The 12,985-nt window shown below is 35.9% G+C and overlaps 1 protein-coding gene across 1 annotated transcript; it reads right to left on the bottom strand.

Moving 5' to 3' along the window:
* Positions 1 to 8,584: 8,584 nt before the first annotated feature.
* Positions 8,585 to 9,931, bottom strand: GPR174 (G protein-coupled receptor 174). The gene has a single exon (XM_081277950.1). It carries the CDS (start codon positions 9,825 to 9,827, stop codon positions 8,826 to 8,828), a length of 1,002 nt encoding a protein of 333 aa, XP_081134076.1. The 5' UTR covers positions 9,828 to 9,931; the 3' UTR covers positions 8,585 to 8,825.
* Between the last annotated feature and the right edge of the window lie 3,054 nt (positions 9,932 to 12,985).

Genomic DNA, 12,985 nt, shown 5'->3' with positions numbered 1-12,985 from the left:
GATCAAACCATTGTCTACGTGATTGAACTCAAGCTCTAGCCTCTCTTCTCTTGGGAGGTGCAATTGACCCTCACTCAATCATTTGGGTATACCAGCCCCCAATTTTAAAAATTTTGGTACCAGGGATTGAACCCACGTGTGATCAACCACTGAGCTATACCCCCTTTTATTTTTTGAGACCAGGTCTTGCTAAGTTGCTTAGGACCTTGCTAAATTGCTGAGGCTAGCTTTGAACTTAAAATTCTCCTGCCTCAGCCTCCTGAGCCACTGGGATTATAAGTATGTGCCACTGTGCCCAGCAAATCACTTCTTCAACATAAATGTATTTAAATCACTGAAGAAATTCCAAGGGTTTCAGAGTTCTCTACAAGGAGTCCAGGAGCAAAGACATAATACAATGAGGGACACATAAAGGAAAAAAAGTCAAACATATTTCTTCTTAGATGATTTTGATAGCACCTAAAAATCTGGTAAGGCCTAGTTCAATACCATCAATCTGAACTGTTATTGTGTACTATAAATCATAAGATATCAATTTATATAGTATTCCATGAGGAAAATGCTGGATAATAGATTTCAACTTATTTACACCCATTTTCTCTTCATTCATTCAACATACATTTTTTGAGTATTTACTGTGTTGCGGGTTGTGGACTAACCATCACAGACACAAAATTGAACAAATCTAATATTCAAATTGAGGCAGACATACAATAAATAAACAAAAAAAATTATAAATTATAAGTACTCAGGGAAAAATTCAAGGATAACTTGCATCTGTAGTGGTGGAGAGTTCTTTTTAGCTAGAGTGATCAACATTGAGAACTGAACGACTTTGAAAATTGAAGGAAGAGACAAGATAGCTGTTGAGGTGGAAGGAAGAGATATTCTAAAGACATTTTAAAGCAATTTAATTTCTTAAATTAAATTTGAGGCCAGTGCTGCACCTGAGATGATTCATTGATGTGTGGTCAGAAAAGGGAGTGCTGCTTTCTCTCTGGAAACAGTATGGAGAAAGTATAGACACCCCTGATATCCACCTCTTTGGTTCTCCATCTTGCTGACATTAATCCTTGTCCATACAGTGCCAGGACACCTTTGCCATGACTTTTAAGATGCTGTTCCTTTTGCTTGTAGATGTTTGTGTCATTGGATGTGTTAAATAACCCAAGGTGGAAGAGAAGGTGCTGCACCATTTCAGGGAAGTAGAGGTTGTACAAAATGAGATGAGTATACAAAGGACGGCTGGGGTTTGTGGTATAGATCAAATGTTTAGGACAGATGACATCCCTATAACCCTTGAATCCCTAGAATAACAGAGAATACACATTGTTCCTCCATATGTATTTTCCACTTCTTCAATTAAAAAAAAGATTGTTCAATTCTTAATTTAACAATTGCCCACCTGGAATAATGACTGCAAATTCTTTACTTCCTGGCAGCTTGGTGGGGCCATGTCATCAATTTCAAGCCAGTGAGTTGCATGCAGGAGGATAGTCCCAATATCCAGTCATCAACTTTAGGGAAGATACATACCTGCACTCCCCCATTTCAATAACATTAATGTGATAAGATGCTGCAGTCTGGCTGGGCACAATTCACGAGCCACTTGTCAAGCAGAAATGAACTTTATTTTTAGAACACACACTCTGCACCACACCAGCTCTTCAGGAATTCCCTCAGAGCCCAACTGCCACCACCGGCTTCCCACAAGCCTCTCAACCCCCGGCTCCTCCTGCTCTTCAGGCCAATTGGCTGGGTTGCATGGGCGGAGCCAAAAGAGTCCCCCAATGAGCAGGTCCGTGGTCTGAAAGGGTGGGGAAACAGCCCAATGAGCATCACCACAGAGGAGCCAATCAGCTGGAAGTTTGCTGGGGCCGCTGTGGCTCTCAACAATAAGATATCACTAAAAGAAAAATTTAGACAAGCTAAATTTAAATTTAATTGAGCAAAGGATGGTTCATAAATTGGGTCACCCTCAGAACAAGAATAAGAAAAGATTTAGAAACCTCTTCCAAGCTGTGTGAGAATCAAGGTTTTATAGGTTACATGCAGAATCAAATTAAGAAATCATTTGATTGCCTGTTTGCAACTCAAACTAAGGCATTTGCCTTATTTGGGTGAAATGTCCCTAGTTGGTTGTTAATTGTCAGTTTCTGATCATTAAGTTTCATTTTGCTATTTCCATTGGCCTTCAGTTGCTATGTAAGAACTAGGAATCCAATGTGCTGGAGTTATGTGAACCTACTGACCTTACAATTAAACTTTTTAAAAACAATATCTTGCACCATTTAGGTGCAAAGAAAGCAACCAAGGAAAAAGGTACACTTATATATTGTCGATAGGACTGCAAATTGGTGCAGCCAATATGGAAAGCAGTTTGGAGATTCCTCAGAAAATTTGGAACAGAACTACCATTTGACCCAGCTATCCCACTCCTTGGTATATACCCAAAGGACTTAAAATCAATATACTACAGTGATGTGGCCACATCAATGTTTATAGCAGCTCAGTTCACAATAACTAAACTATGGAACCAACATAGGTGCCCTTCAGCAGATGAATGGAGAAAGAAACTGTGGTATTTATACACAATGGAATATTACTCAGCCATAAAGAAAAATGAAATTATGTCATTTGCTGGTAAATGAGTAGGACTGGAAAATATCATGCTAAGTGAAATAAGCCAATTCCCAAACACCAAAGGCCAAATGTTTTCTCTGATATGCAGATGCTAATTCACAATAAGGGGAGGGTAGGAAAGAACAGAAGTATTTTAGATTAGACAAAGGGAAATGAAGGAAAGGAAGGGAGGGGTGTGGGGATAGGAAGGACAGTAGAATGAATCGGGCATTACTATCCTATGTGCATATATGATTACACATTGGTTGTACATCATGTACAATTCCACATCATGTCCAACTGGAAGAATAAGAAGTTATACTCTATATATGGATAATATGTCAAAATGCATTCTACTATCACATATAACTAATTAGAATAAAAATACATATTTAAAAAATATTGGTGTTATAAGACAAGAGTCTGGATCTTTTAACATCTTGAAAAATAAAAGCTACCATACTGGCTTAGACTTCTACATGAAAAAGAAAAAATGTGTTTCTATATAGTTTAAGTCACAGTTCTATTAGGAACAGCTGAACTCATAGTCTATTCTTTTCTTATCAGGACAGATACAAAATATGAATATGTGCTGTGAATGAGGGAGGTAAAATTTAGAGAACTTTAGCCACCAAACTCTAAGTAATAGTCACAGAGTTCACATAACTATGGCATAGATTTAAAAAATATTACAGGATATACATTTACATAGACACATTCTAACACTATTCTCAGTATTGTTTTGCAAATAATTTTTAACTAAAATGAAAAGGCAGTTTGTCACCATTGATATTTTTACATTTACTGGAACTGAATTTATTAGAGTTAATTCCTTCCCATAAAAATCTATAATAAATTTGGACCCAGGAATCACTGAACAGAATTCAGTGCTAGTCTCCATCACTCCTGTGAAGTAGAAAAGGGTTCACCTAAAGGAAATAGAGTTATGTTAATTAATATTTGTATCTGAGTTGGAACTTGTTCAGATTGATCAAAAGGGATTTTTTTTCTTGGAATTTAGTGTTTGACATCATTGTAGAGCATTTAAAATAAGTTTTTTTATTTCTCATTACCTTTTGACCATACACTGAATGGTTCATAGAAATAGCACTATAACTTACTAAAATATTTACAAATGAAATTAGATAATGTTTGAATATATTGTAATCTAGGATAAGGGAGTCAAAGCTTGCATACAACAGAGAAAATTTATCATGCACTGATATTGTCTGGAGTTGAATACTAAGACTTTATTAATTGCTCCTCTTTGAATATGTTTGAACTTTTCCATAGTAGAATGTACTGTGTATCATTTTTCTTTAAATATGTGTCAGTGAAAAAGTTAAACTTGTGAGATTAGACACTTTTAAAGTCAGTATTAAATGTTTTACTTTATGCAAAGGTGGTGTGGTCAGTTTTTAGTAAGACCACGTCCTTTATTCTTTCATTCCTTGAGTACATAACTTGTACTATAATTTCTTTGAACTATTTTTATTTTTGTCTTCTTATTTTATTAGCACATGAATAGTATGAATGCTATCAGTCTTCTTATAATTTTCAGATATTCAATATTTTTAGAAAAGCTCCCCAAAATCTCATCATTATAGGCTGGAATCAAATTTTAGGAGTTCCGCTGGGTGGGATGGTGCATGCCTGTAATCCCAGCAGCTCAGGAGGCCGAGATGGGAGGATCACGAGTTCCAAGCCAGCCTCAGCAACAGCAAGGTGCTACGCAACTTAGTGAGATCCTGTCTCTAAATAAAATACAAAATAGGGCTGGGGATGTGGCTCAGTGGTTGAGTGCCCCTGAGCTCAATCCCAGGTTTTCAAAAAAACAAAAACAAAAATTTAGAAGTTCCTATGGAACAGTTGCATTATTTTCTTTGAAGAGATAAAAGGAAGCATATGTAAGGCTATGGATGCATCAGAAGATGTGCATAGAGAGTTAGATGAAGAGAATTTTATCAATAATATAAGTGGTGGTGGTAAAATCAAGTAGTGGATCTGGCTGAAAAGTTCTGTTGAGGACTTTTTTTGTAAAGTTCATTCTTCTCCCACCCTCTGCCACACACACACACACACACACACACACACACACACACACACACTTCATTCTTTACAAATTAAGGAATAAGTAAATTTAAACAGCTACATTTACTCAAAAGTTTATCTCTCACTTCCTCTCCACAACCACCACCACTCCATTGAAAGCAATGGAGTTATTTGTGAGCTGGCTTCAAGGGGCACAGAAGAGTTCTCTATATGACTTGAGGCCATTTGAAGCATGGGGGAAATTATACATTTATAATTTTATTATTTTATTCAGGTCTACCAGAACATCAGAAATTCCTCCTTTGGAAAAACTTTACCATTTTCAGGGAAAGACTTTCTGAAAGAGTCAAAATGTGTATTTTCTAATAACTTGGTTATAACAGAAGATAACTCAACTTCCTGAAAGCACTAGGGATATAGATGAGATGAGTAAGGAACTACTCAAGGAGGAAAAAAGAGCTAGGCTGGGAAGAAGACTAAAGGTTTTTCCTGACTTGATTTGTTGTTGTTGTTGTTTAAGTATATCTTCTTTAAGAAGGGCAGAGGGGGACAATAGAAGATGGATTTTTCCTTGCCATTCCACAAGGACAAACACCATGTCATATAAACCTTAAGAATAAAAAGAAAACATTCCCTCTGCCCTCTTCTTGAAAAGAAAGGGTTTTAAGTAGCCCACGGATAGGGTGAGAAATAAATTAGATAGTAAAATGTCTATCTGTGGGAGGAGAGGGGAACAGAATATGGTAGGGTGAAGGAAGTGGCTCACCTTTCTCTGGGAACTGATTATACCTCTACAACAGAGGAAAAAAGAAAAGGAGAGTCTCAGAGGACTTTTATCCATGTGTATCCACATGCGTGAGAACACTAAGACACTCAAGTCTATTGGTTTACTAAAAAAAGAGGCTAAATTGAATACACAATGACTTCTAGAGGCAGAAAATATAACCACATAGACAATCTTTATCATTAAAAGGTGTATTATAAATTATAGTTGCAAATAAACTCCAAGTGCAACATTTCACAGTATCTTGGGAGTCAAAACAAAAAGTGAAATAAAAATTAGGTTGCACAAGAGTCCACCAATGCACCCTTTCAGGCCAAGAGAGGCTGGTCTGTTGTACCTGGGGCAGATGGCTCTTCTTCATGGAATTGCCCATTGAAAGAATTTTCTGCTTAATGAGGGACAATGAAACACATAACCCATTTGAGTATAATAATAACAATAACAATAAAGACAATAGTAATAACATTAAAATCACTTCATATTGAAAAGTATTGGAATCATTATGCTTGCATTTTGAAATCATACTTTAAACAATTTTACATAGGAAATGTGAGACCATTGACCTTGAATTGTATGTTACCATAGGAGAGTGTTTACTATTTGTACCCCCATTACATAAAATCCAGAGAGCTAAGTGAGAGAACTGAAGGGAAAATTTTCCAGGAACGGGGAATCTCCAGGAGGAGACAACTATCTGCATAATAGCCGCATCAAGACTTCTTTCCTAGTTTGGATTTTCCCCTGGAAATTAGGTCCAGAGTTGGGAGGGAATGAGGCAAAAAGAAAAAACAAAACAGAGATCTGAGAAACTGATAGCCACATTTATGAATATGTTTCTTAGAATTTAGCAGCCCCCTAATGGTCAGCAATGTAGTTGGTCACTTACTATATGTAATCTGAAAAGCACTGCTATATGACCCACTTTCATTCCAGTCTGTCTGCTTCAGTGTTTGCAATCCCTCCACTGAAATTCACCACTTTATAATAATGCCTAGTCATACAGTCTGGAATTCTCATATCCATGGGCAAATATTAAGCTAACATTAGTCATTAGCACCATAATATGAATGAGTTGATCAGATTATTGTCTAGAAGAACACGGGAATGGGGCAGAAGATAAAATGTATTGATGAGGTGTATATGTATGTGTGGGGTGAACAAAGGAAATCAGAGAACTGATGCAAACCTAGTTGAGTAGGCCTTATAGAAGAGATGGTCTTCATTAAGTAACTTAAGAACACTGGACACTTGTCTTCTATTTAATGATATAAATGGGCTGCCTATCAAATGGACTCTGTCTTCAATCAAACCTCCAAGAATGTCAATAAACTCCTAGAAATATTTCTTCTCCCCTTCAAGAGAAAATGTTTAAAATGAAATCAATGTTAATAAAATTAAATCAATAGTATCCCCATGTGATCCTAAGAAGTGTAATTCATGTAAATCTAGAAAATAGTAAGCACAGAATTTAGACAGAATCCTTCCATCACAAGTACCTACAGTTGTTTCACAATTCCACATAATGATTACTTGGAAACTTATTACAACATTAAATTATACTCAAACACAAATCACTTTGAAGCAAACATACACCAGTTACAGTTATTCTTCTTAAAATTTAACACTCATTTAATACATCAAAACATGTACCTTATGATGAATTATTAGAAGATACACAGATACACTATTACTAGCAGCACAGAGTCATTTTTCTAATATGGTATTATTTTTATATCAAAGTACAAGTCAAATAAATAATTGCCCAGAGGAAAACTTTATAAAATGTCCTGTTAATCTTAGCCTTTAAAATTCATTTTTATTTCACAAGCTTTTCCCATAAACATATTAGTATCATAACTATGTGCCTAAAACTATACCTTCCTCTATATATGTTAAAACCATTGCTTGGATTCTGCATCCTTTCTTGATGAAAAGTAGAATGTGTCTTCATTACAGGACACCGATTTTAGATAGAACTTTTTTTTTTTAAGTTAGAGCTTTTTGCTAAATCATGTTGTAAAACATGCTAATACTTATGACCTCAGGTTTAATTACTACTCATACCCTAGGTTTGTCCTCCATAATAGTACCAAACAGGTAACAGACAAAGCAATTGTAAGGTGTGTCCAAAGATGCCAAAATAATCTTCCACACTTTTTTCAACAGGTGAAAGAATTGCCTTCCTCAGTTGCTGGGATGTGAGCTGTGCAGGCTTTCAGATTGATATGGCTGGGGCAAAGCTGAACAAGAAAAATGATCCACATGACTGCCTCCAAACTCTACTCTGGCTTGTGTAGGTGGATTTACAGTTAACACTTAGCCTGGAATAAAAAACATAATGTGATGATGATTTTAAGAGGCATAGTTAACTTTGTTTCATCTTTCCATTCTAGCCTAAACTTAGTGATTAATTAGTGCCCTATTTCTTCCATATGATCAGTAAGTGCAGTTAACTATCAGAGTTACCTCAATGTAACTCTAGAAACATGATGAAGATTCCCTCTATTGTGCATGTTCATACATTTCCAGAGATGTTCATTGGAAATAGTTTGAGAGACAGAACTGTGATTAGTTCCTTTCTGCTTTCTCCTGGGCCTATAGGTCATTTGGGTCACCTTGGATTGTCTTTGGCAAACTATCTGCCCTGGATAGATTCAAGGTGGCGTCATATACAATCACAAAGAGTTGTTTTATGTAGATGTGGTTGTTATTAGTTAAAACATACCAGAGTCCTGAGTTCAGATTTTGATTCACTGAAGAGATGTAACAAATGATGTTTCATGTTGACATTGAATGAAGAAAATAGCTATTTCTGTCTTTATACCTTGGAATCCAATCACACATGGAAGATAAAAGTGAGTCAATGTTTATAAAATTTTGTTTACACACAGTAATATATCCACCCTATTTAAAATACAACCAAAATTATGTTGTTGGAATGTAAAATGTGATTACTATTATAAATAGATAACTGCACTTCCTCTGAATATAGAGACTCAATATTTGTAGTAATAATCTCAGGTGTTTAAGGTAGCCCCAAGCTAGTAATCTCATTGTGACTTAGGTTCACAGATAAAGTCATTGACTCTAGATGAGAGCATATATGTACAGAATGTCATTAAAATTTTATAGTTTAGTTTCAGTCTTAAAGACCTGATGAGAGATTACTACATGGACAGGTCAACATCAATGATTGTGGAACGTAATGCTGCAAATAGTTACTGCCATGAAAATGTGAATTCCCCATACAGGTAAGAGAATACAACTGAAAAGTTATGAATGCTTCCTGTGAGTACTTCCCTGTAGCTTGGGGAATTGCAAATGCATTCTGATGTACTTGCACTCCAGGCCTCATTCCACTTGTTATTTAGCATAATTCAGTTGCTATGGTAGAATTGGTATGGTTACTCACAAAGGATTTTGTATGGAGTTGGATGCTATCATGTAAATCTTGTCTTGAAAGACGTCTTCTGAACTCATTAGTGGTGAAATAGTATATGACTGGGTCAAGGCAGGAATTTAGACTTGCAAGACACAAAGCCACAGAATGAAATATTAAAATCACTCTTCTGGCTAGGCAGCTTTTAATTTCATTGGATTTGACCAGGAAATCTAAAGGAAAACTGAAGTGATAAGGTGCAAAGCAAATTAGAAATACCCCTGCACAGGTTAGAATCATCTTCAAGGCTTTCTTTTTCTCTCCAAGGTCTTGAGCAACAGGATACTTATCTTGCAGTGATAAAACTGTCTTCCAGGAACAATACAGGACAATCAGAAGAGGAGTAATAAACCCAACCAATTCTCCAACAGTCATCATGGCAACAGACTGGGCCAGATTGACATTCCTGGTAGGAAGGTCCACGAAACATTTGGTTCTGTTGCCTGGGGTGTCATCACTGGTTCTGAGGAGTGGGAATAGTAGACAGGCAAGGCAGATGATCAGCCAGCCAGCAATACTGATATATAAGTCATATTTCTGTTTGCAGTCACTAAAGCGAAATGGGTACATGAGAAACCAAAATCTTCGCACACTGATACAAACCAAGAAGTAGATGCTTGCATACATATTGACATACTTTAGGTAGAAACAGAACATACAGAGGCCAGGTCCAAATGGCCAGTCATGGTTCAAGTAATAAAATATCCTCAGTGGTAGGGAAAGAACTTGTAATAGGTCAGCAATGGCTAAATTTATCATAAATATTACAGCCCGTTTTGTTTCTTTCATATAACCATAAAAGACCCACAAGGCTAATATGTTCCCTATAAGACCTGGCACAAGAATGACAGTGTATGTCACTGCATAGATGAAGTACCGAAAATCTGTGTTGTCTCCATTTGTCCTGTTACATGTGTCATTAGCAAGCATGATTCTTTCTGGAGAAACTGTTTTGTTTGATGGTGATTTAAAACCGAAATTCACAATTGATTAAACCCTGTTCTTTCTAAAATATGGATTGTCAATGGGTTGAAGAAAAAGCATAAGATAATCTTCTTTTTGCCACAAATGTTAGCCTCTATGTATGATTTGGGGACTTTTCAAAGAATTATCTGCACAATTTCCTTGGATTTATCTGGAGTAACTACATGGAAGTCTAGTTTGCAAGCACAGATGGAAAACTGTTATAATTTTCTTCTGTTGTTTATTGTAAAGCCTCCTAGGACATCATGACAGTTGTTTTTTTCCCATTTGGATCATGACTGTGCCATATAACAGATCTTCAAATTCCCATATGATGATGATGATAGCCATCTTTTTACAGGTGTTTGGCAGGCTGCTTTTCGTTTTTGGCTCATGCAGAAGAAAGGTTTGCATTTGTGTACAATGGGTCACCCACTTTCCACGATGATTAACTTGGACAATTAGTTTTCTGGGACATTTTCAGATATGTGTTGAAAGCTAAGTGAGAAACAGGTAGAGCTGCAAGTGAAAGGAAACAAGTTAATTATTGTCTGGCACATTTTTATAAAAAAGAAAAATCCTATACAAAGAAATATATATATATATATATATATATATATATATATATATATATATATATATATATATATATATATATTTAAGTGGAAAGTTTTTTTTTTATATGAGTGAGGGTAATATGCTACAGATTCTACAAGGCACTTTCTGACTACAGGAAAGTATAGGTAGAAGAAACCTCAGAAATAATCTAGCCCCTTGTTCTTCCAAATCTATGAATCAATATCACATGGGAGCTTGTTAGAGATTCAGCAGATTCTCAGGTTCCTCCTTTGATCTTCAGAATCAGAATCTGAATTTTTAACGAGTACCCCCAGGTGATTCTTCTACACATTAACATTTGAGAATCTCTAATATAGACTATAATTTCACAAACTTCACATATCCTCAGACTAATGTGGGGAAAATTTTTTTAATTATAGTTCCTGGTGTTTCCTCCAGAGATTCTGATTCAGTATGTTTGGGGTAGGGCCCAAAACTCATTTTTTAAAAGCTCCCCATATGATTCTGATATAGCCAGCCCAGCATTTGTTCTTGAACCATCATTTGGGGGCCACTGATTTGATCCAAATACATCCCAGATGTCTGAAAATCAGTGGGCAACAAGCCTCTCTTTAAATACTTCCATTTACATGGGTCATTTAGTCACCTCTTAATGATCCAAGACAATAGACCATAGCACCAGAACAGAGAAAGAAAATCCCCAGAAAGTTGACTCAGCTGGGTCCATGACCCTTGTTCTGAGGTAAACAAATTTTAGCTTAGGGACTTGGAGAGTTGCCTCAAGGCTGCTGAAATCTAGGAGGACTTAACTGACTTTAAAGATACGTGGGAAGAACAAAAATGAAATGGGAATTATGAAACATCCTGCTTTGGATTATCAAATCCATGTGGTTTGAAGCATGCATGATTCAGCCTCTGAAGAAATTGTTATTGTTATTATTTTGCCTCAATTGCCTGCTAAGTAAAATAGCACGTTATTCAAAGATAGGGTGCTCACTTCATTTAAAAGGCATGATGAGTAACATGAACAATTATGTATGCATTCAAGTTCAAGAGGTTAAACATTGAGATTTTTTTAGATAAAGATGATGCAAAATAATCTAGCTCCTTTATATCACCATAAAGGAAATAAGTGTGAAGTGAAATAAGTCAGGCAAAGAAAGACAATAGTGATACAACACACAGCTCAGAACAACCGTAAAGGATATAGAGTTGTCATACTCAAGGTCGTTCAGCTCCCAAACTGAAGTATATGTTTGAAATATTTTCACAGGTAGTGATTTTGATTAGGTGACAGAGAAAATTAGCCGGCAAACAACAAGTATATAAAAAGGTGCTAAAGGTCACTAATCATCAGGGAAAGGCAAATCAAAGCAAAATATCACTTCACTCCTTTAAGAATATTTATTGTTTAAAAGGCAAAAGATAACAAGTAGGGATGAGAATGGGGAGAAAAGGAAATCCTTCTACACTGTTGGTGGTAAGTTGGTGTGGCCATTATGGAAAATAATGGTATCTCATATCTGGATATGTATCCAAAGGAAATGATATATTGAGATTTTTTTTTTTTTGTCTGTAGTGCTAGGAATTGAACCCAGGTCCTTGTGCATGCAAGGTAAGCACTCTTCCAACTGATCTATTTCCTTAGCCTTAAGATTTCTCTTTTTGCACGTTCATTTCAGCATTCAATGTGGAATCAAGCTAACTAAACCTTAATGGATGAATAAAAAAATGTGGTACATATACAGGATGAAAAGTTCTTTACCAATTTTTTTCTTTTTGATCTGCAGTTTTCTTTAAATTTATTTTTATTAGTGCGTTATAATTATATATAATAGTGGGATTCACATACCACATTTGAACATACATATAAAACAGTCTTAGCAATCACATATGCCCAGTACCTCTCCTTTCACTACTCTCCTCCCTCCCTCTGATCCACTTGCTTTACTCTACTGATCTCCCTTCTATTATCATCAATATTTTAATTAGCACATTATACATGTATAAGTACATATAAAATCAGGATTAATTGCAGTATATTCATACATGAACATAGCATAATTTGGTAGATTCCATACCCCAGTACTTTCCCATGACCTCCTGCTGTTTAAACAATAAAAAGGGGAAATTCTACTATTTACAACAACATGGATGATCCTTGAGAGCATTATGTGAAGTGAAATAAGTCAGGCAAAGAAAGACAAATACTGCATGAGCACACATATATATATGGAATATAAAAAGCCAAACTCATAAAAGCAGAGGGTAGAATAGGGGTTGTGAGAGGCTAGGGATGGAATGGGAGATGGGGCAATGTTGGTCAAAGGGTATAAATTTTCAATTATGAAATTAATGTTTGTGGATGTATTGTATAACATGGAGACTATAGTTAACAATACTGTATCACTTACTTGAAAGTTGATAAGAACTTATGTTAAGTGCCCTTACTATGTACTAACCCAACCATGCTTACTCATACTCACACAAATATGTCCATTGTTACCTTTCAATGAGGCTTTCCTTGATCTTCCTATTTAAAATTG

Source organism: Spermophilus citellus, assembly GCF_964194105.1.
Source record: "Spermophilus citellus genome assembly, chromosome: X".
Lineage (NCBI taxonomy): Eukaryota > Metazoa > Chordata > Mammalia > Rodentia > Sciuridae > Spermophilus > Spermophilus citellus.
This window is presented reverse-complemented; position numbering and strand designations above follow the sequence as displayed.